The sequence below is a fragment of the Phasianus colchicus genome, chromosome 2 (genome assembly GCF_987193195.1).
Source record: "Phasianus colchicus chromosome 2, bPhaCol1.hap1.1, whole genome shotgun sequence".
Taxonomy (NCBI): Eukaryota; Metazoa; Chordata; class Aves; order Galliformes; family Phasianidae; genus Phasianus; species Phasianus colchicus.
This window is the reverse complement of record NC_143437.1, coordinates 30,866,380-30,885,059: the sequence shown is the minus strand read 5'-3', so window position 1 is coordinate 30,885,059 and position 18,680 is coordinate 30,866,380. Positions and strand designations below refer to the sequence as shown.

General features: G+C 46.8%; 1 protein-coding gene across 6 annotated transcripts; it reads left to right on the top strand.

Moving 5' to 3' along the window:
* The first annotated feature begins 138 nt into the window (after nt 1-138).
* Nucleotides 139-18,642, top strand: ABCC10 (ATP binding cassette subfamily C member 10). 6 transcript variants are annotated; one of them, XM_090135259.1, is made up of 23 exons: nt 139-277; nt 3,403-3,544; nt 4,507-4,702; nt 5,598-6,966; nt 7,867-8,094; nt 8,338-8,494; nt 9,181-9,320; nt 9,507-9,586; nt 9,731-9,902; nt 10,849-10,947; nt 11,169-11,358; nt 11,725-11,802; nt 12,170-12,361; nt 12,774-12,909; nt 13,293-13,488; nt 13,660-14,003; nt 14,175-14,344; nt 14,652-14,812; nt 15,219-15,472; nt 15,787-15,932; nt 16,407-16,504; nt 16,696-16,808; nt 18,166-18,642. In XM_090135259.1, exons 3-23 carry the CDS (start codon nt 4,542-4,544, stop codon nt 18,299-18,301), a joined length of 4,620 nt encoding a protein of 1,539 aa, XP_089991385.1. In that variant the 5' UTR covers nt 139-277; nt 3,403-3,544; nt 4,507-4,541; the 3' UTR covers nt 18,302-18,642. The 6 variants fall into 6 exon arrangements, with proteins under 6 accessions (XP_089991385.1, XP_089991384.1, XP_089991383.1 ...); XM_090135258.1 differs by having other exon boundaries at nt 1,626-3,544; XM_090135257.1 differs by having other exon boundaries at nt 139-3,544.
* The last annotated feature ends 38 nt before the right edge of the window (nt 18,643-18,680 follow it).

Here is an 18,680-nt window from a genome sequence, read left to right as displayed (position 1 = left end):
ACATCATAACACTTGAAGAGACACAAGGTTGTGCTTCTTGGTAACTACAAAGCTGATGTATATTTGGAGATCTCTTCTGCTGGGATGACGCAATATAAAATTTGTTACTTACTATAAGGAGTATACTGTTATTTCAGATACATTCTGATTCTTCATTGAAAGAAATAGCAAGCCTTCTTGCCTCAGTGTTGAGTATCTGTGTCAAACATTCAGTTACATTGACTGAAATAGTAAAAACAGCTAAAAAAGAAAAAAGGAAGAAAACGTCCAAAACCAAGTAAGTACATCTTTTCTATACTGTTGCTTTCTTTACATCAGTTTCAAAAAAAAAAAAAAAAGCCTTTGAAGTTTGGTTTCAAAACAAAGATAAATAAACAACCGAGAAACCCAGTACATTATTTTTGTTTTTATCTGGGTTTTACATAATTTTACACATCCAATATTTAATAAACTTTAATTCTAAAACATTAAAATGTTTCCTAACTTCCTTTTGACCTTGTATCCAGAGAAGCTCTAAAGAGAGTGGCCTGGTAGTTTATAGTGATAGATTTAAATGCTGTTTGGAACTTGAAGGAATCCAGATGCCACAAACCGGTCAGGAATTTCACTAAAACTTCAAGTAGCAAGTAAACTGCTTAAGAGAAGAATGGAGGGAAGGGGAGAAAAGCAAACAGAATATTCACTATTGCATTAAAAACAAGTTCAGATGAGAAAAATCCATTGATTGGAGGGTAATGCATGATTTGTGCTTAATAACGTTCTGTAGCACCCTCTTATTTTACTGAATGTAACCTTACACCTTCTGAACTCATTCTGTATTTACTGCAGTGTCACTTTACAATCATGTGCCTTAGTGAAGCAAGTTATTAGGGAGACTGAGCACCCATGGTAGGAATCAGTTAAGATTAGTGCGGAAGTTTGGGTCAAGTGGTGCAGAGGAAACTTGAAGTTCTCATCTCTTTGCAAGAGAAATTATTCAGGGTCAAAAGTTGAGCAGAGTTGATCTGCTTCGCAGAGGTTTGTAGTACTCTGTCACAAATGGTCCAGACTCATACTGGACAAAGAAGGTACTAGTCACTCTGCTCTGCTACCAGTTCAGCTCCCAAACTGCTGTTTGGAATCACAGAACTCATCTTGGTTAGAGGAACTTGCAATTAGCTGTTGCTTGGAGAGATGCTAGCTAATTGGATGCTGAGGGCAAAGTTGAGGTAATAAGGTGTCTGAATTCTTGTGAAGCCTCAAAGTCACAGGAGCAAATGGCATTGAGTAGCAAAAGAACAGAGTAAGAAAAGTCAGCAGTAGCAGTGTATGAATGAGTAAACAAATCAGAACTGATGTTAATTCAGATTGGGCCGCAAGTAAAAAACAATGTAGAGAAAGACATATCTTAATTACTGTTTTTTGCCTTCATTTGTTTTAGCTGAGAAAGATACAGGTCTGTGAGGCCTAACACAGCACTTCCTCTAATGTTAAAATGCTGGATTACTAGTAAGAAAAGAGGCAATTCTATGAGTGTTTCCTTGTGAGAAATTGTAGTGGAAAATATTACTCTTTCTTTTGAACTTTGCATTAATTTTTCCCTTAGAAAGCAGTGTGAAATAGGTTTATTCTATCTTCGTGTCCAGGTGAAGTAACCCATTCCTGAAAGATTTTGGTCTGAACCAAGTAATCAAGTCAACGTATGTCATGGGGTTTGAAGATGGTTCAACTGATACAGAAGTCCTGGCTGCAAGCACAGGAAAAGCATCCAAACAGATGATTGTTTTCAGAGATTTTACATCTATAATCACAAGTTTGGTATTTCTGAATTTAAGGCTTGTCTAGACTGCTTTCTGTTTCAGTTCAGTATTTACTTTTAGCTGGGTAGTGGAATATGCATGGAGCCTACTTTCCTTCTCTGACTCCAAGTCCTGGGAAAGGTTAATAATGTGTTAAATAATCTGTTACAAAATAAACTCATAAGAAAAGGTGTGGGGACGGTGTCTATTTGCTAAATTATTTTTCTTCACTGCAGATAGTTCAATCTAGATGGTTGGAAAAACTCTGACTAATATACAGTTAATAAAATCTGGACTATGTTGGCCTGTGGGAGGGTTATTAAACCTGACTTTTTTGTTTGAATGCTGTGGTTATTTGATATATGTCAGGTGTATCTCTATAGAGCACAAAGTACTTGTAAGCAGTACACCCACAGGCCTATATTCCACATGGCATATATTTTAAACAAGTGAAACACAAAGCAGTAAATGTCACAGACAGCAGTACTCGGGAAGGTGAAATAGCTGAAAGGAAGCATAAAAAGGAGGAATGTTTAGATTCTGGTTTTGCTCCTACTTAAATGTGCTTAGGCAGAGCAGGCATCAGTGATTTCAGATTAGTTGGGGTGGATTAGTATTCTCAAAGGCATCTGAAAGCTGATCGTCTTTCAGACCAGGTGGAAAAGTTCAAGTGTGATCCTTTCTCCTGGTATCTGAGGACTTCTTTGGTGTCTTACAAAGTTGGGGAGCTTTTGTTATTATTTATTTTTTCATTTGGAATTTAAATAAGATGTTTGAACTGTGAAATCTGAAAGCTTCACTTGTGTGCAGCTTGTGCTTCAGCCTCTCGTGTCTCTATTTGCTGTCTTGAGAATTTGCTTATTTCATTTTTTGAAGGGAAGCTTCCTTGGGTGCAGAGGATGTAAACTAATTATCAAGGCCTCTACAGGAAAGTTTATTCTAGGAACCTGTGAATGGCCTTTGGGAGGAAGCACAATCTGACCAAAGGCACCTAATTAGTACAGATCAGTAGCTTGCTTGGACATGAAAAGGCAGCCTTACAACTCTGATACTTTAAGGACCTTAAGAAATAAGAATCCTCAAAGACAAAAATTAAACGATGTTATACAGACACTTAGGAAAATGGTGCTATGCCAAGAAGTTGATCTGTACCAGAGCAGAAATTTTTGTCCCTCTTTGAATTTGTATATTCGAAGGCAATAAGGGCTCTCAGTAATGAATAGCAGAGTGAATGTCACCTTGTGCTGCTTTATACGACAGTCTTCATTCCAGTTAAGTCTCTGCATCTGTGAGCAGGAGCAGTATGTCAGCTCTGACTTCAGTCTCCATGCAGAAGGCAGTTTTCTGATGCGATGGATACAGAGACCAGAAGGTACTGAAATCTGCAGAGAGGACAGAGAACGAGTAGAAAAGAAAAAGAAAAAATAAATCTTTTCTCACATGGCAAGAAGAAGATCAGAGAACAGTGTGGCATGGAAGGAGTTCCTGAACTTGTGTGGGATTCCTGTAGGAATGGCAGACGCCCAGATAGGTCTTCTCATGCTTTGTCATTCTTCATAAACCCACAGCAGAAATCCTTGTGGTGGTGCCAACTGCTACGTCTTTGTCTCCTCCTTCTTTCCAGGAAACTATCATTAGAGGGTACTGTGGACTCCAAGTGCGTGCTCTTATCTCTGCTGCCTCACTCTTCTGGCCGGATTGCTCTGTGTTCCCAGGCAGGAATGTCTCTGGCATTCTGCTTCCTCAGCACCCCGCTGATAACGCTTGTAAGCTCAGAGAACGCTTTATTGCCTTTCCGAAGAGCTGTGTGTTGAAAGTAAAATTGGTTACTGGTGATGAATTATTGTAAAAGATGCGCTAATTTTCCCTGGTAAGAGAAACTACTGAGGGACAGTTTGGGGAAATTGAGTATCTTGGGCACCTGCTGGGAAGCCAGCAGTAGCAGCGTGTCCTCCCGACCGCAAGGGGGCGCGTGAACCCCCCCTTCCCTCTCTCTTCCACGTGGGCATCACGGAGGCGGGGGAGGGCCGGGCCTTGCCGAGGTACGGCGGGGGGCAGGGGTCAAAGTTGGGCGTGCGGCCGCAGCGCGTCGCTATGCCGGCCCCTCGGGGGGGCTGCCTGCCTCGGGGCGGTGTTGGTGCAGGCCGGGGGAGGCCCGGAGGACCCGGCGCTCGGCTGGGTTTGGTCGGACGGTGTAAGGCACGAAACGCCCTGCGTGTGCTTCAGTCTGCAAAGCAGAGCCCGGAGCCCCAAATTCTGCCGCTTTCCCAGCCCGCCGGCACGCTGGTGTGAGCTGGAGGGCGCGTGGCGTTACGTGCTGCTTTAAGGAGCACTTCTGTCCGCGCCCCTTCGAGGATGTGTAGAAGTAAAACTGGTACGTGGTAGTTTAAGCAGGTCAAGATATTTTCAGGCGGGATACAAGCGTGCCAATGCTTCCTGATGTTAGTTTGGCAGGATGAGCTGGCCGAGCAAGCGCTCGACCTGGCAGTGCAGCAGGTACAGCGTTCCCAGAGCAGTGAGGTTGTGGGGTGGCTGCAGGAGGCAGCGTAGCTCCATCAGGAGGCTGGTGGTTTGCAGGGCAGCTGATAAGACACCAGGTGTGCAATAGCCCTGGACTGCCCGACCCAGGAAGCTGTTTCTGGTCCTATGTTCATTCCTTATCACAGTCCACCCTGAGCGGGGCTGTGCTCGTCCCGTGCCTCATGCTGTTTGCTCTTTTCAACCTCAGGAGCTCCGTCTCTCGTGTTCAGCTCCCTCTGAAGGATGGAAAACATCCTGGCTAGTTTGTGTGGGACCAGCCCAGAAGATCCGCTCCCTGTGTGGGTTCATGGCAGAGTTGGCCACTGCTTCAATCAGCTGGCATTGAACGTGGTTCCTCATGTGATCCTTGCTGCGGTCAGCGCCTGCTTCCTTGGCACTCCAAGGTATGACAACTCACTTGTCTGGCACTTGATTATTAGGCAGGACTGGAGGCAGGATAGAAGGGTTGAAAATTAGTTCTCCTGTAATGTACCACGTATGTCATTAGAGAAAGACACAATGTTATAATGCCATTACATTTGTCAGTATCTGTCCTAATTCCGAGTACTGTGTTCAGCTCTGATCGCTCCTTTGCAGAAGGGTATCCAGAAAGAGCAGAGGGTACTGAGAATAAAATAGAAGAGAATAAGTGAAAAGAATTTCAGTGAATGAGGGTTGAGAAAACTGGAAGTTTTCTTTACAGGGATTTAAATACAAGGTGGTATGGAAGATGTATGTGAGGTAATAAAGAGTTCAGCTAAATCAAAAATAGTTTTCCTGTTTACTGTCATCTTGAATTTGTAAGCATGACACTGTTCACTGATACTGAAAGGCCCCAAATAATAATGAAATCTTATGCTGAGCAACTGAGATTGGACTTTACTTAGGCAGCATTATTGAAAGCAGAAGTGAGAAGATAATCGTTCTGGAGAAAATATCACAAATATGAGGAAATCTAGGTTTAGAAATGTGACACAGAACTTGATCATCCAAAGGCTAAATATACTTTTCTGTTAATCCTCAAGGACTGGAGCCTCACTTGACCACAAAATATCACAGTTTGCAAACAAATTTCTGTAGAGAAAGGTTATTTTCTATAGCATCTGAATCTCTGGTATTGATCAGATATTGGTTTTTATTGACCTGATCTAGTTTAACAATGTCTGCAGTCTAAGTTAGATGTCAAAGGAACCGAATACAAGGGAGGTGAAGTAGGAATGAATGGATGAAGGAAGGATGAGCAGAGGAAGAAAGGTGAGTGCTGACTGTGAAGATTTTATCTGCTCTTTCTTCCTCTAGATCTGGCTCTGGGATGTCTCACAGGCGAGGCTGGAGATGCAGAATTGCCATGTCATTTGTACTTGCTGGCTTACTCCTTGCTGATATAATCCCAGCCACCATTTCTCAGCAGGAGCTGGGCCCTGTATACCTGGAAGTGTTAGCCAGTGGCATTGCTGCACTGACGTGGCTCACTCATGGTCTCGCACTCATCATGCTCTGCAGGTCCATTCACGGCTCCACTAGAGGCCCTGCAGCCCTGGCTCTCCTCACTCTCTTACCACTGCCTTCCCTCCTCATCACACTGGTGTGGTATTGCCAAAGTGGGACAGCTTGGTCTCCTGCCCACCCTGCTGTCTCCTCCAGGTTCACCATTCTCTGTCTGAAGCTGGCCTCTCTGCTGACTTATGTGATTAGCTATCTCTTACCTGCTGCTGATAGGCATGAATTCCTCTCCATCAACAGCTTCTGGCAGCAGGATCAGCTCGTCTCAGAGCCAGGGATCTCAGTGTCAGATCAGCAGGGAGTGGCAGAAGATGGTGAGAGCTGGCTCTCACGCTTCTTTTATGCTTGGATGAACCCTCTTATGAAACGTGGCTATCAGTGGAAGCTGAACCAACCACAAGATGTCTGTCTGCTTCCTCGAAAACTTCAGGCTGCCAGGGTCTGTGATCAGTTCTATGCCTGCTGGCAGAAGAAAGCAGCTGTGCACCAAGTAGAGGAGGAGACGGTGTCTCTTACTAGCCCAATCATTGCTGGAGATGATGGCAGTGGCAGTGTCCTGGACAGGTCACACCATACTCAGGAGGCCGTGCGACTCCTTTCAGTGCTTCATGCAGCATTTGGGCTTCGTTTCTATTCCCTGGGACTTCTCAAGCTGGCTGGTAGCCTGCTCGGCTTCTCAGGCCCTCTGCTTCTGAACCTGCTGGTGAACTTCATGGAGTCACGGCAGGAGCCTTTGAGCCACGGAGTGCTCTATGCTCTTGGGCTGTTTGCTGGCTCCTTCGTGGGTGCGCTTTTACGGAACCAGTTCAGCTACGAGGTGCAGAAGGTGATGCTGATGGTGCGAGCTGCTGTCATCTCTGCCATTTACCGCAAGGCTATACGTGTTGGCAGCACCAGCCTTTCCCGCTTCACTGTGGGTGAAATCGTCAACTTCATGAGCACAGACACCAGTAGGTTGATCAACTTCTGTCTCAGCTTCCACGAGGTGTGGAGCCTGCCCTTCCAGTTTGCCATTACGCTCTATCTTCTCTACCAGCAAGTGGGTGTAGCCTTTCTGGGAGGCCTGGCTCTGGCACTACTGCTTGTGCCCATCAACAAGGTCATAGCCAACCGCATCATGATGAGCAACACAGAGATGCTGAAGCACAAGGATACACGGGTCAAGGTGAGGGGAAGCTGCTGGCTCTATGAGTTTGTTGTTGTGTTTTCTCCCCATTTGTCCCTGGAACATTGGCTTTTTAGCTACTTGCTGTGAATTTCAAGAGGCTGTACTGAATAATCAGTGTTGGGAAAAGTGGGAAAAGGGGTTCAGAAGTGTTTCAGTGTAAAGTACATTCCCCACCTGCAAAATAGTGAATCTCTAATGCTTGTTTTGCCCTCTGGGCAAACTGAAGTTCCTTTGCAAGGTTTGCTTCCTTTAGAGATGCTTCCATCCCATTACTTCAGAAATGCTGTGGTTGAGGTATCTTGCACAGTCTGGACAAATGCATTGATTGTGGATTGGTGGTTTTATTTCATTCTAGCTTGGCACCCTCAGTCAGCTTTTCCACAGCTGTTTGGAACTACTGAAATACTTATCTTCCTGACAGAAGATGCATGTAGTAGTACAGGATGTGTTGGACATCTTCCAGGTGTTTCAAGATGAATTTGCTAGGCATCTTTCTTGTTGCAATTCTTTCATGTCAGGCACAGGCATATTTCAGCTTGCTCTGTGCATGCTGATGTGAGAGCAAGAGTGAGAAAGAAACATGTTGCAGGGATACCTGAGCTGCTGGATGTGAGCCTGCTTGGCTTTGGACGCAGGCTAACTGGGAAGCTGTATAGTATTTTGCCTTTTCGTGAGCCTTTCAGGCACAGGTAGCTGAGCAAGCTGGTGAAATGAATGAGAGCAAAATTCTCAGCAGCTGCCACTTGAGTTTATATTTCTGTTAGCAATAAATGGTTCCTGGTATCTGTAGCCTGGCCCTTAAGCAGGAGTCAAATGCAAACCAGAGCACAGCCCAGATGCCTAACTGGCATTTGGTGTATTAAGCAGATACTCTGTGCTTTTTCTCTATGCCTGCAGCTAATGACAGAGTTTCTCAGTGGCATCCGTGTTATCAAGTTTTATGCCTGGGAGAAGCACTTCAGCACCAGGATAAATGCCTGCCGAGCTAAAGAGCTGCAGAAGTTGCGAGCCATCAAGTACTTGGATGCTGTGTGTGTTTATCTGTGGGCAGCACTGCCAGTTGTTGTCTCCATTGTCATCTTCATCACCTATGTCCTGATGGGTCACCAACTCACTGCCACAAAGGTGAGTGAAAGAGGAGATCCCAAGTGACAGCACTGCTCACTGTAGGTAGTAGAGCTCCAAATTTGTCTCTTGCAGAGGACAATCTGCAGTGGGACTGCATCCCTGAAGCATCTTTTCTAGGAAATGCTATCACCCTGTGTCTCTCCATAGCCTTTTGAGCTGTCACTCTTGAAGCCATTTGGAGAATACAAGATGCAGAGGAGATGCTGCCTTTGGTTCATGGTTGTTTCCTTACCCACACAGGTGTTCACAGCACTGGCCCTTGTGGGGATGCTCATTCTCCCCCTCAACAGCTTCCCATGGGTGTTGAATGGGACTTTGGAAGCCAAAGTTTCCCTGGATCGAATTCAGCGTTTCCTTGAACTCATGGACCAGGATTTGGAAGCTTATTATGCCCTAGGTAATGGCAAAGGATGCTGGTAGGGCTGGGGCCCTGGGCAGGAGACAATTGGAACGGAGAGCTGAGGTGTGAAAGGAGGCACCTGTGCACTGGAGGGCAGCCATCTGTTGCACCACGACTCAAGTTGTCAGAGTACAGGCACTTCATTTCTGTAAAAACAGAATACAAGGCTACAGCATTTTTCTTTACCAAACATAGGCCATTGCTTGTCCTCAAAGAATCCCACTGCTAGTGTGCCTTTAAAAGAAGTTGCTCCCTCCTCCATCCAAAGTCTTCTGATAATGAAGCCATCAAAAACCACAATTTTGCCTTAGCAAGAAGGCATGAGTCCCCTGTCCTGAGTCATCACTGCTTCGTTTTTCTCCTTCCTTGCTTTATGCTAGCTCCCTGCCATTCTTTCACCTTCAACAATAAAACCAGATTATCCTCACAGTGTCTCACTGAGAGCCAGCAGGTCAGCCTGTGTGTCCACTGGGAGTTGGAGAATGGAGGATTGGAGAAAATGAGGTGTAAGTTTAAGGACAAGTCAGTAGGCAAGTGTCTTTCTTATTCTGGGATTGGGTTCAGGGCATCCTGGCCATGCTGTTTCTGCCTATTGCATTTGGGAGCAAAGCTGACAGTATTCATGATGCCGGGTTCTTGTCGCCCTGTGGCATTCTCACTGTAGTGCTGCTTCTTCCTTGCAGGTAGCCCTTCAGGAACAGCTTCTGCCATAGATATAAGAGGTGCAGATTTTTCATGGGTGCCAGTCATAGAAGAAAGCACCAGCCAGCCCTTATCTACTGGCAGTCTGCAACTGCACATTGAGAACCTCTCAGTGAGAAAGGTGAGCAGGAATGCAGGAGGAAACAAAGAGTGGCACGTTTTCCTGGATTATGAGCTATATGTGAAGATTTTCTCTCGGCCCAATTGTACAGGACACATATAATGTCTCTCAGAGTTGAGATGGGCTGGAGGAGGTCCATGCTGTGTATTAGCATATAAGGTTGGTCCTTTTCATTTCCCTTTACAGGGAATGCTTCTGGGAGTTGTTGGGAAGGTTGGCTCTGGCAAGAGCTCTCTGCTTGCAGCTATCACTGGAGAGCTCATTAAGTAAGTAATATTAAGACTTCTTGCCTGGTTCTTCCACACCGTGGCAGGAGGGGACCATTGACTGCTACTCCTATTTTTTGGTCATTTTGATCTACCGACAGTTTACCTTTCTTGTCTTTCTGCCTACCTCTGGTATGCTTGCAGACAAGGTGGGCAAGTATATATTTGTGACCTGGAGCAAGGATTTGGCCTGGCCACACAAGAGCCTTGGATCCAATTTACCACTGTCCGTGAGAACATCCTTTTTGGACGACAATATGATGCCAGGCTGTATGAGGAGGTGGTGGAGGCCTGTGCCCTCTCTGAGGACCTGAATGTGAGTGGCTGAACTGTAAAACTTCTTGGGCTTCCTCAGCCATACATTCTGCCTGATATTCCCTGGGAGGAGTTCTCATTCTTGCAGGCTTTAACCTGCTTTTCCGGTGTCACAGTCACTCAGCTGTACTATGATTAACAGTCCGAGACTATACTCAGCACCAGTTTCCTTTAAGGTGCGAGATCACTCCGTTAGCACTTCAGATGGTTTCCTTGGTGCTAAGCCAAAAGCTCTTGATTCTGATAAAAGATATTCCATCAGAGCATTGACTGCCAGGTTTTTCAATCAGAATGTATCAGCAGCTGATGCTTTTTTGGATCAGAGAGGCTGAGTCCTTCCATCAGTAATGCATGTATTAGATGTTTGAAGCTTGTGGCTATGTTAGCCAATAAACTTGCTGTTAGACCTGGTGAGAAGCTAGCCTCTTCCTCTGAGTTTATAACCTAGACTGTGAATTTCTGAAGTGCCAAGTACTAGAAGCTCCTATTTGCTTCAGCAGAAGCTGTGAGTACTGTGCAAGGGCAAAGTATTTATTTGAGAAGTGGTAGCCTGTGCCTATGGGAAGTGTTTCTGGCTGATGAAATTCAGTGTTCTTTCTTGCTAAGCTGGGAACGGGCCCTGGCATTATTTTGTTGTACGCACAGCTACTGCTTTTCCAGATAAACCTTGGGCACAGTTCTGGAGTTATCACAGACCAGAAGTTGCTCAGTGGGTAATTTATATGTGGCCACTTATTCTGGAATATAAGAGAGTCTAGTGGGATAAAGCTTGCCAAGCTTGCCAGTTGTCTGCAGAACCAGTGTATGTACTGTTGCATTGTTTCATTGTTTTGTAAGTTATCACCCAAAAAGTTACTGACAGAGTCAGGAGAGGGATCTCAGTGTTCTCATCTTTAGTCCACAGTGGTTTCTTATCCCTTTTAAATGGATTTCCTTGAATGTTTCAGATCTTACCTGCAGGTGACCAGACAGAGGTGGGTGAAAATGGTGTGACACTCAGTGGGGGTCAGAAGGCTCGAATAGCCCTCGCCAGGGCTGTTTACCAGGTAAATCACAAAGCAGTTCTGCTGTGCCTTGTGCCAAGTTGATTGTAAAGAGTTGGAAGCATGCAGATGTACAGTGTGCTCTGGCTGCACGCCTTAAACCACTCTGTGCTGGCCTAAAGTTGCTGGCAGTGTGCCATGTGCCATGCTGAGGCACTTCTCTCCAGCATTGCATGCTCAGGCAGACCCAGGGGCTGTATCCTTGTCTCTTGTCTTTTTTTCAGGAAAAAGAACTTTACCTTCTTGATGATCCCCTGGCTGCAGTTGATGCAGATGTAGCTAATCATCTTATGCAGAAATGCATTCTTGGAATTCTCCAACACAAGACCAGAATCCTTTGCACCCATAGGACAGAATTTTTGGAGAAGGCTGATGCCTTGTTGTTGATGGACAATGGCAGGATAATCAAGACAGGTACAGCAGCTGCCTTCACAGGCATCCATTTGTGCCACTTTGGAGTGGCTTGAGCAAAGATGGCCATTAGGGAGTAGGAGTAACTAGTGAGGAACACAAGTAAGGAGAAAGAGTCTGAGGACACTGCAGGTGGGCAAAGAAGATTGTGTGGAAGGGAGCATACAGATTCACAGATGTAGACATAGAAAACTGATAACACAGAAGGCCATGGCAGGGATAGAAGGAGAAGAACTTTAAAGAAAGCAGTTGCTGTGGGAGAAAATAGGGAATGTCATGAGAACAAACCTGGTCCATTTCATAGCAATAATCAGGAAGAATCATCTATTTATCTCAGGCTCTGAAACATGTGCACGTCTTTCTTTGCAGGCCCACCAGCTGATATCCTGCCTCTTGTGGAATCTCTCCCCAAATTCAAGGATATGAACAAGAGGCAGAATGATAAAGGTCTGCACCTGGCAAGCTTGGGGGTGGCTGGGACAGTATGGGTTATCCGAGCATCCAGAGAGAACCTGTACCTGATGGCTTTTGGCCTTGAAGCAGAGCTCTCACTACTTATGGCAGAGCTGATCTATGGGTATTGTGTTCAAAGGGGAAGAGAAGGCCTTCAGCCATTGGTCTGGAACAGTGTTTGAATCTGCTTTTCCATTCGTGGTTCAGATCTGGATATGAATCTTCCAGCGTTGCCCCCAAAAGGGCAGAGAGGAGGGAATAAGTTTTCCTCATAGCCTTAACTTGCTCTGTTGACATCAAGGAGCAGCTGCAGGAGATACCAATGTCACACTGACTTTTGTGTTTGCATCTTTCCCAACAGACTCTGATGAGCAGGGCCAGGAAGAACTTGTAGAGACAGAGGCAGAAGAATCATTGCAGGACAAATGTCTCCTTCACAAGGAGGAAGAGAAGAAAGAAGGGGCTCTGGATTTTCAGGTCTACAAGGCATATTGGTTGGCAATGGGCAGCTGCTTAGCATTATCTATCCTCCTCTCACTGCTCCTGATGCAAGGTGAGGCAATGACCCAAGAAAACATTCTTTTTTCCTGGCTGTGTGGAGTCCAGGGAAAGAAAATAGTAAGAGGTTTGATCATTCTCCCCACACCAAGAAGAACCCTTTTCCACAAACCAAAATAGTATGTCAGGAATGGGGGGGAGAATATGTGGGAAAAGGGAAAAGGATCTGTCCTCTCGCTGCTGTAGTTGTGTGTCTGTTCCTTTAGCCGTTTCCTTTCACTGCTGCAGATCATGGCAGTTCACTTGCTCCTGCTCTATTAGTAACAATGCAGAATGAGGACAGGGAAGACTGGACAGGGCAGTGTGACAATAACTGAAATTACCCAGCAGCTTCCCTTCCAATTTTTCTGCTTTGTATTTGCTGACTTGAAGATTGAATCCTTTATGCAGTCTGTCTCTCTCTGTAGCATCCAGAAATATCTCAGATTGGTGGCTCTCACACTGGATCTCCAGCATATCCCAAACAGGAAATACGTCTGTGATGGTCTCTTCAGCTTCCCTGCCTTCCACAAAGCTGCTTCTCTTCTCCGTCATTGGGCTTGTGTAAGTGAATGCTGGGCAGGAGATGCTGAAGGAAACACACTCATTTACTCATTTTGCCCTTATGCATTTCCTATGAGTACCCTTCTTGAGATCATTTCATTGCAGGCAGGGGATCTGTAAGACTGCTTTGAGAAAGAAAGAATTGAAATCTCTGGCCAGACAGGGAATTTATGAGGTGTCTGTAGAGCCTGTAACCAGAGGCTGATGGAAGGCCTCTGGCTGCATAGTGGTCAGTATTTATCTCAGCAGGGCAAAAGAGGAGTATCAGGCTCAAGTATCCCAATTTTCCCTCGAGTCTGCTTTTCAGTTCTGATGCCCTGAGTTTAATTTTACTGCCATGGGGACCTTGGCAGATTCATAATCTTCCTCCTTCTCTATTCTAGCTCCCCAATTCAAGCTCTGGACACAGCCCCAGTCCCTTCCAATGTTTCAGTGGATGTGAATTTCTACCTGACAGTTTATGGGGGCATTGCAGGGGCCAACTCTCTCTTCACCATTTTTCGGGCCTTCCTATTCGCTTATGGCACTATCCGTGCTGCCATTGTCATTCACAAACGACTGCTCCAGAGAGTTATAAAGGTAATGGTCTGAAAATCCAGGGCAGGACAGAGTTCTTGCAAGTCATTCTGCACTGATGTTTTTTTAATAGTTTGGAGTAAGGGTGCAAGAAGTAGATTTCTGCTGTGTTTATCCGATGAACTGATTAGCTACCCCTGGCTGACTCTTGCTTTCTCAATCCTCTGCTGCCAGGCCACAGTCACCTTCTTTGACACCACACCAACAGGCCGGATCCTGAACCGCTTCTCCTCAGATCTGTACTGCGTGGATGACAGCTTGCCATTTATCCTTAACATTTTCTTGGCCAACATGTATGGGCTTTTGGGCATGCTGGTGATAATCACCTATGGTCTCCCTTGGATTGGCCTGGTCTTACTCCCTCTGGCTGCTCTCTACTTCTCCATCCAACGCTATTACCGGCGCACATCCCGGGAACTCAAGCGCCTTTACAGTGTCACCCTGTCTCCCGTTTACACTCATTTCTCAGAGACTCTCTCAGGACTGAGCAGCATCAGAGCCATGCGGGCAACACAGAGGTGAGTGGAAGGAAAGAGCACCTAGAGAGGCAGAGTTCTGGCTTTATAGATCAGGGTCATCCTAACGTGGAGCTAGTTACATGGTGGTAGGAATACCCATGGTCTTGGGCAGTAGCAAAGAGGGCTGAGTGGTGCACAACCTGGTATGAACTTCTGTTGTGTTTCCACCAGGTTTGAGTTGGAGAATGAGCTGCGCCTAGAACAGAATCAGCGCTGCCTCTTTGCCAGCAACACAGCAATGCAGTGGCTGGACATTCGCTTGCAAATGATTGGGGTTGCTGTGATTACAGCTATTGCAGGAATTGCCATCATCCAGCACCAGAAGCAGATAGGAAATCCAGGTAGACTGTCGGGGTTTTTCTTTGCCTCCCTTAGACGGTGGCCCACGGATTCCTCTCAGCCCAGAGTTGCACTTCTCTGTATACCAGAATAATATCCAGATTTCCTGCTCCTTGTCACTCTGTGTGTTGCCCACAGTGTGATGCTTTGGCTCCTGTTGCTGCTTTTACACGTCCCCATCCAACAGTGAGATCCCAGACTCCAAAGTGCTAACTTCTCTCTTGTTTTGTGTTGTTTTTTCTTTGTCCTACCAAGATCCCAGCTCCTTCCCTGCCATTAACATCCTTGTTTATGCTTTTGTCCTCTCAGGACTTGTGGGCCTGGCACTGTCATATGCGCTGTCTGTTACAAACCTGCTCTCAGGCCTCATTTCCAGCTTCACTACAACCGAAACCATGATGGTGAGTGTGGAGCGGACAGAGGAATATACCACAGACATCCCCATGGAGCCCCAGGATAAACTGGTCCAGGTAAAATCATAAGTATGTTTTTAGGAATTGGCGCATCTTCTGGCCCTGTGCCTTGTAGTTTCTTCCTTGGGGAGATCAAAAGGTTCTAGTGAGTGGTTGGAAAGCATTCTCCCAGAGAATCTGCTTCAATCATTCATCCTTTACCAGTACACCTCCGGGAGGATAAACCTCAGGCAGAAGTTGAAGGCTAGAGTGATGAAAAAGGATGAAAAAGCAGAAGGGGGTGTTAGGGCTAAACTGTGAGAGGAAGAAAAATTGTAGAAGGAGACAGATCTGAGCTGCACCTTCAGTCTGTTCAAAAGCCAAGCAATCATCCAAAGGGATGTGTGAGTCTTGGCCTGTGTGGAGATGGGGCTGAAGATGACAGTCACATTCATCCTCTGTTTTTCTCTGGTGCTTCTCTTAGGTTGCTGCTGACTGGCCAAGCCAAGGGCTTGTGGAGTTCCAGCAAGTGATCCTGGCCTACCGAGCAGGCCTTCCCAATGCACTCGATGGAGTGAGCTTCACTGTGTACCCTGGAGAGAAGGTGGGGATTGTGGGTCGCACAGGATCTGGAAAATCCACCCTTTTCTTGGCACTGTTTCGCATGCTGGAGCTGAAAGCAGGCCGTATTCTCCTGGATGGTGTTGACAGCCAGCTGGTGGGCTTGGAGGAGCTGAGGTACAGAAGGCTGAGCAGAGCAGGGGCAACCCGGGGTGGGGGGGGGAGGTCTGGAAACTGACATCTGCCATCGGTTGGATACCAAAAGGAAGAGTCAGGAGGAAAGGGCTTACTCTCTTGTCTGTAGCAGTTTCTCTTAAGTACAGTACACCTTCTGTAGAACTGTACTAAGGAAACCAAGTTGAATATGTGACTTAAGCCCTATCTCTGTTCCTTTAAGATATGCAGCCAAGGCATGCCAGGGGAAAAAAAAAGAGGCCGTTGCTTTCCTGCAGAACCCACCCAATGTGCCTTCAGCTATCCTTTGCTTGCAGATCTAGACTGGCTATCATCCCCCAGGATCCATTTTTATTCAGTGGCTCAATCCGAGAGAATTTGGACCCTCAGGGAAAATGGACAGATGCTGAACTCCATGAAGTGCTAGAGCAGTGCCACCTGCGGGATGCTGTTACCCAGATGGGTGAGTCTGGAGCCAGTGTGGAGAGATTGGTGGGCCCTGCTACTGGGAGAGGAGAGAAAGGCTTCCAGTCAGGAAGCTGAGGAAAAGGGATCAGTTAGATGTGGTAGGGAATTGGTTAGATGAGGCCCCACCAGCACCAATGAGAAAAGGCCGGTGAGATCCCAGTGACATTCCCAGAGATTTAGTATCAAGAAACTGTCAGGTGGTGAATTGGATGGCAGAATCTTGCTGATCAGCCTAGGCACCAGTGGATGCTCAGGGAGAGCCTCAGAGAAATGCCATAGCCCTGGTTCTGGCAGCACATTTTGTGTCTCTGGCACATGTTGCTTGCATCCAAGCAGAAAGGCTTTGATTTCAAAGGCTTGGGACTGAGCAGGATTGGAATTTTGAGTGCTGCTGGGGAAAAAAAAAACAGACTGAGGGAGCTGTGTACACAGAGCGTGGTGTGGTAACTGCTCAGCTTGACCTCTGCAGGTGGATTGGACAGTGAGCTGGGAGAGAGAGGAAAGAGTCTATCTGTGGGTCAGAGACAGCTGGTGTGTCTGGCAAGAGCCCTTCTAACGCAGGCCAAGGTGAGTGCCTGCCTCCATCAAAGTGAAGAATGAGTTGCCGATGGCTGTGTTGGCGCAACAGGGCAGGGTGCTCCAGGAGTGGGGTGTGGTGGTGATGGATGACCTGTGCTACCTTGTCACACTGTCCCTTGACATAGACTGGGGTCTCCCCAGTGATGTTTGGGTGTCCCCAACACCTCTGTCCCTGACAGGTGTTGTGCATTGATGAGGCCACAGCCAGTGTGGATCAGAAGACAGACCAGCTGCTGCAGCAAACCATCCGCCAACGCTTTGCTGACAAAACTGTTTTGACAATTGCTCACAGGTATGGAGAAACCATCATTCCACGTGTAACTTTGTTTTGACACAGTGTTATGCCCTCAGAGGAAGCAGTGACTGTGCCTGCCATGCCTGAAGGTTGAGCAGAACAAGGCGGTTAAAATGTTGTACCTAGAAACTGGGCGACAACAGTGGGAAATATTGTATGGCTGATGGCTCTCTTGGGCATTGCCTTCTGGGACCGGGGGTGAACTGGCCGTGTGGTTCTGCCTTATGGGGCAAGGAGCAGTGGAGAAATACCCTACACAAAAGCAGCAGTTAGACATATGAGTGAAGCAAGTGGCTCTGGCTCAGTAGAGGGCACTGTAGGACAACCAGAGGTGAAGGGCTGCAGGCAGCTTCTGGCCTGGGGAGGTAGAGCACTTGGTAATTCTGTTTTCCAGACCTCTGAGTGTTGGTTCCAGCCTGCATCCGATCCTGACAGGCTAGACATTCCCCAGACAGTACACAGCAGCAGTGCTTGCTCCACAGCCAAGAGATCTAATGTAAGAGTCAAAGCAGTGACAGAGGAGTGCAAAACACAAATGCTGTGGATACTGAGAAGGGATGGGTTAGCAGTGGTCTCTGCCTTGAATGCTCCCACTGTTGCCAAGTGGAAGAGAATTTGGAGGAAGGTCATGCAGTAGTATGTAGGGTGTTCTAAGGGGAACTGCTTCCCAGCACTGGGTTTACCACAAAAATAAAAATCAGACAAGCAGGTGACAGGGGATGTTGTCAACTGGGAGTGGTAAATAGCAGGCAGGGTGGGCCAGACCTTGCAAGGGAATTGAGTGGGTCTTAAGTGGATAAGATAGGGAGGTGGGAGATGGGAATATGATTCCAACGCTAGGGAGATTATGCAGAGCTAGAGTAGAAAGGTAAGCACACTGTGGGCTGAGGTGTGTGTTTGGGGTGCAGTCAAGCTCTCTTTGATGAAAGAGCAATTACTGAGGAGAACCAGCAGAGGAGGGAGTGACAGAAGGTAAAGCATGGGTTGGAAATGGCCCTAGCCTCTTTTCCACTAGAATTGAAATAGGATAGAGCACTGAGGAGGGAGAGAGAATGATGGGATTCTGTACCTGTGGTTGTTCCACACCATTCAGTTTTGAGTGAGCCAGTAATTGGATGGGCAAACAGAAGCAACTCAATAACTCTGCTGTGAGGATAGAAACATCTTGTATTTCAGTGGTGGATAGAAACTGCCTAGTGAACTGGAGTGTAGCATGTCCCTGAGTGCATAAGGAGATGCTCTGTGAATATTAGTGCTGGGCATGTCTTGAGCCAGTTCTTGACAGCAGGTGAAGCAGTGTGTGGAGTTCCTCCTCAGCTCCACTAATGTGTGTCCTGGTGTCTGCTGTCCACAGGCTGAACACCATCTTGGACTCAGACCGTGTGTTAGTGATGCAGGCTGGAAGAGTGGTGGAGCTGGACTCACCTGCCTGCCTAAGCAAAAAGGACGGCTCCTTGTTTCAGCGCCTGCTGCACAGTGGGCAGCAGTGACCTCCTTCTGGAGCTGAGGTCAGGCAGTACGTCTGTGTCTGCCTTTCCTCTTGCCTCAGCTGCCAGCCCCATCCCTGCAGGGCCAGGAACTGCTGAAGTGAGAGGAGGGGTCATTGCTTCCTGCTGACAGTGACTGTGTGTCTCAGGAATGGAAGCATGGCACTTTCCTATAGTAGGGAAAATGTGAACTGGTGCTTAGGGCCATTCGAGCCTGGCTGGTGGGGCACCGTTCCCCTCCAAAGCTTCCCTTTGAGATTACAGAGGGTTTTTCTGCTCACTGAAGAATCAGTGACTCCATCTCACATATGCAATTTAAAATAAAATGGAAACATTCTTGTGAAGTTGTGTTATTTGGGTTCCTTTCCCCTTTGCCCTCCAG

Coding starts and splice junctions, on each gene's coding strand:
- ABCC10 (XM_090135259.1), top strand. CDS start 4,542: ATGGAAAACATCCTGGCTAGTTTGTGTGGGACCAGCCCAGAAGATCCG. Junction 12,362..12,773: donor CTCACTGCTCCTGATGCAAG/GTGAGGCAATGA, acceptor CTCTCTCTGTAG/CATCCAGAAATATCTCAGAT. Junction 13,489..13,659: donor TGCTCCAGAGAGTTATAAAG/GTAATGGTCTGA, acceptor CTCTGCTGCCAG/GCCACAGTCACCTTCTTTGA.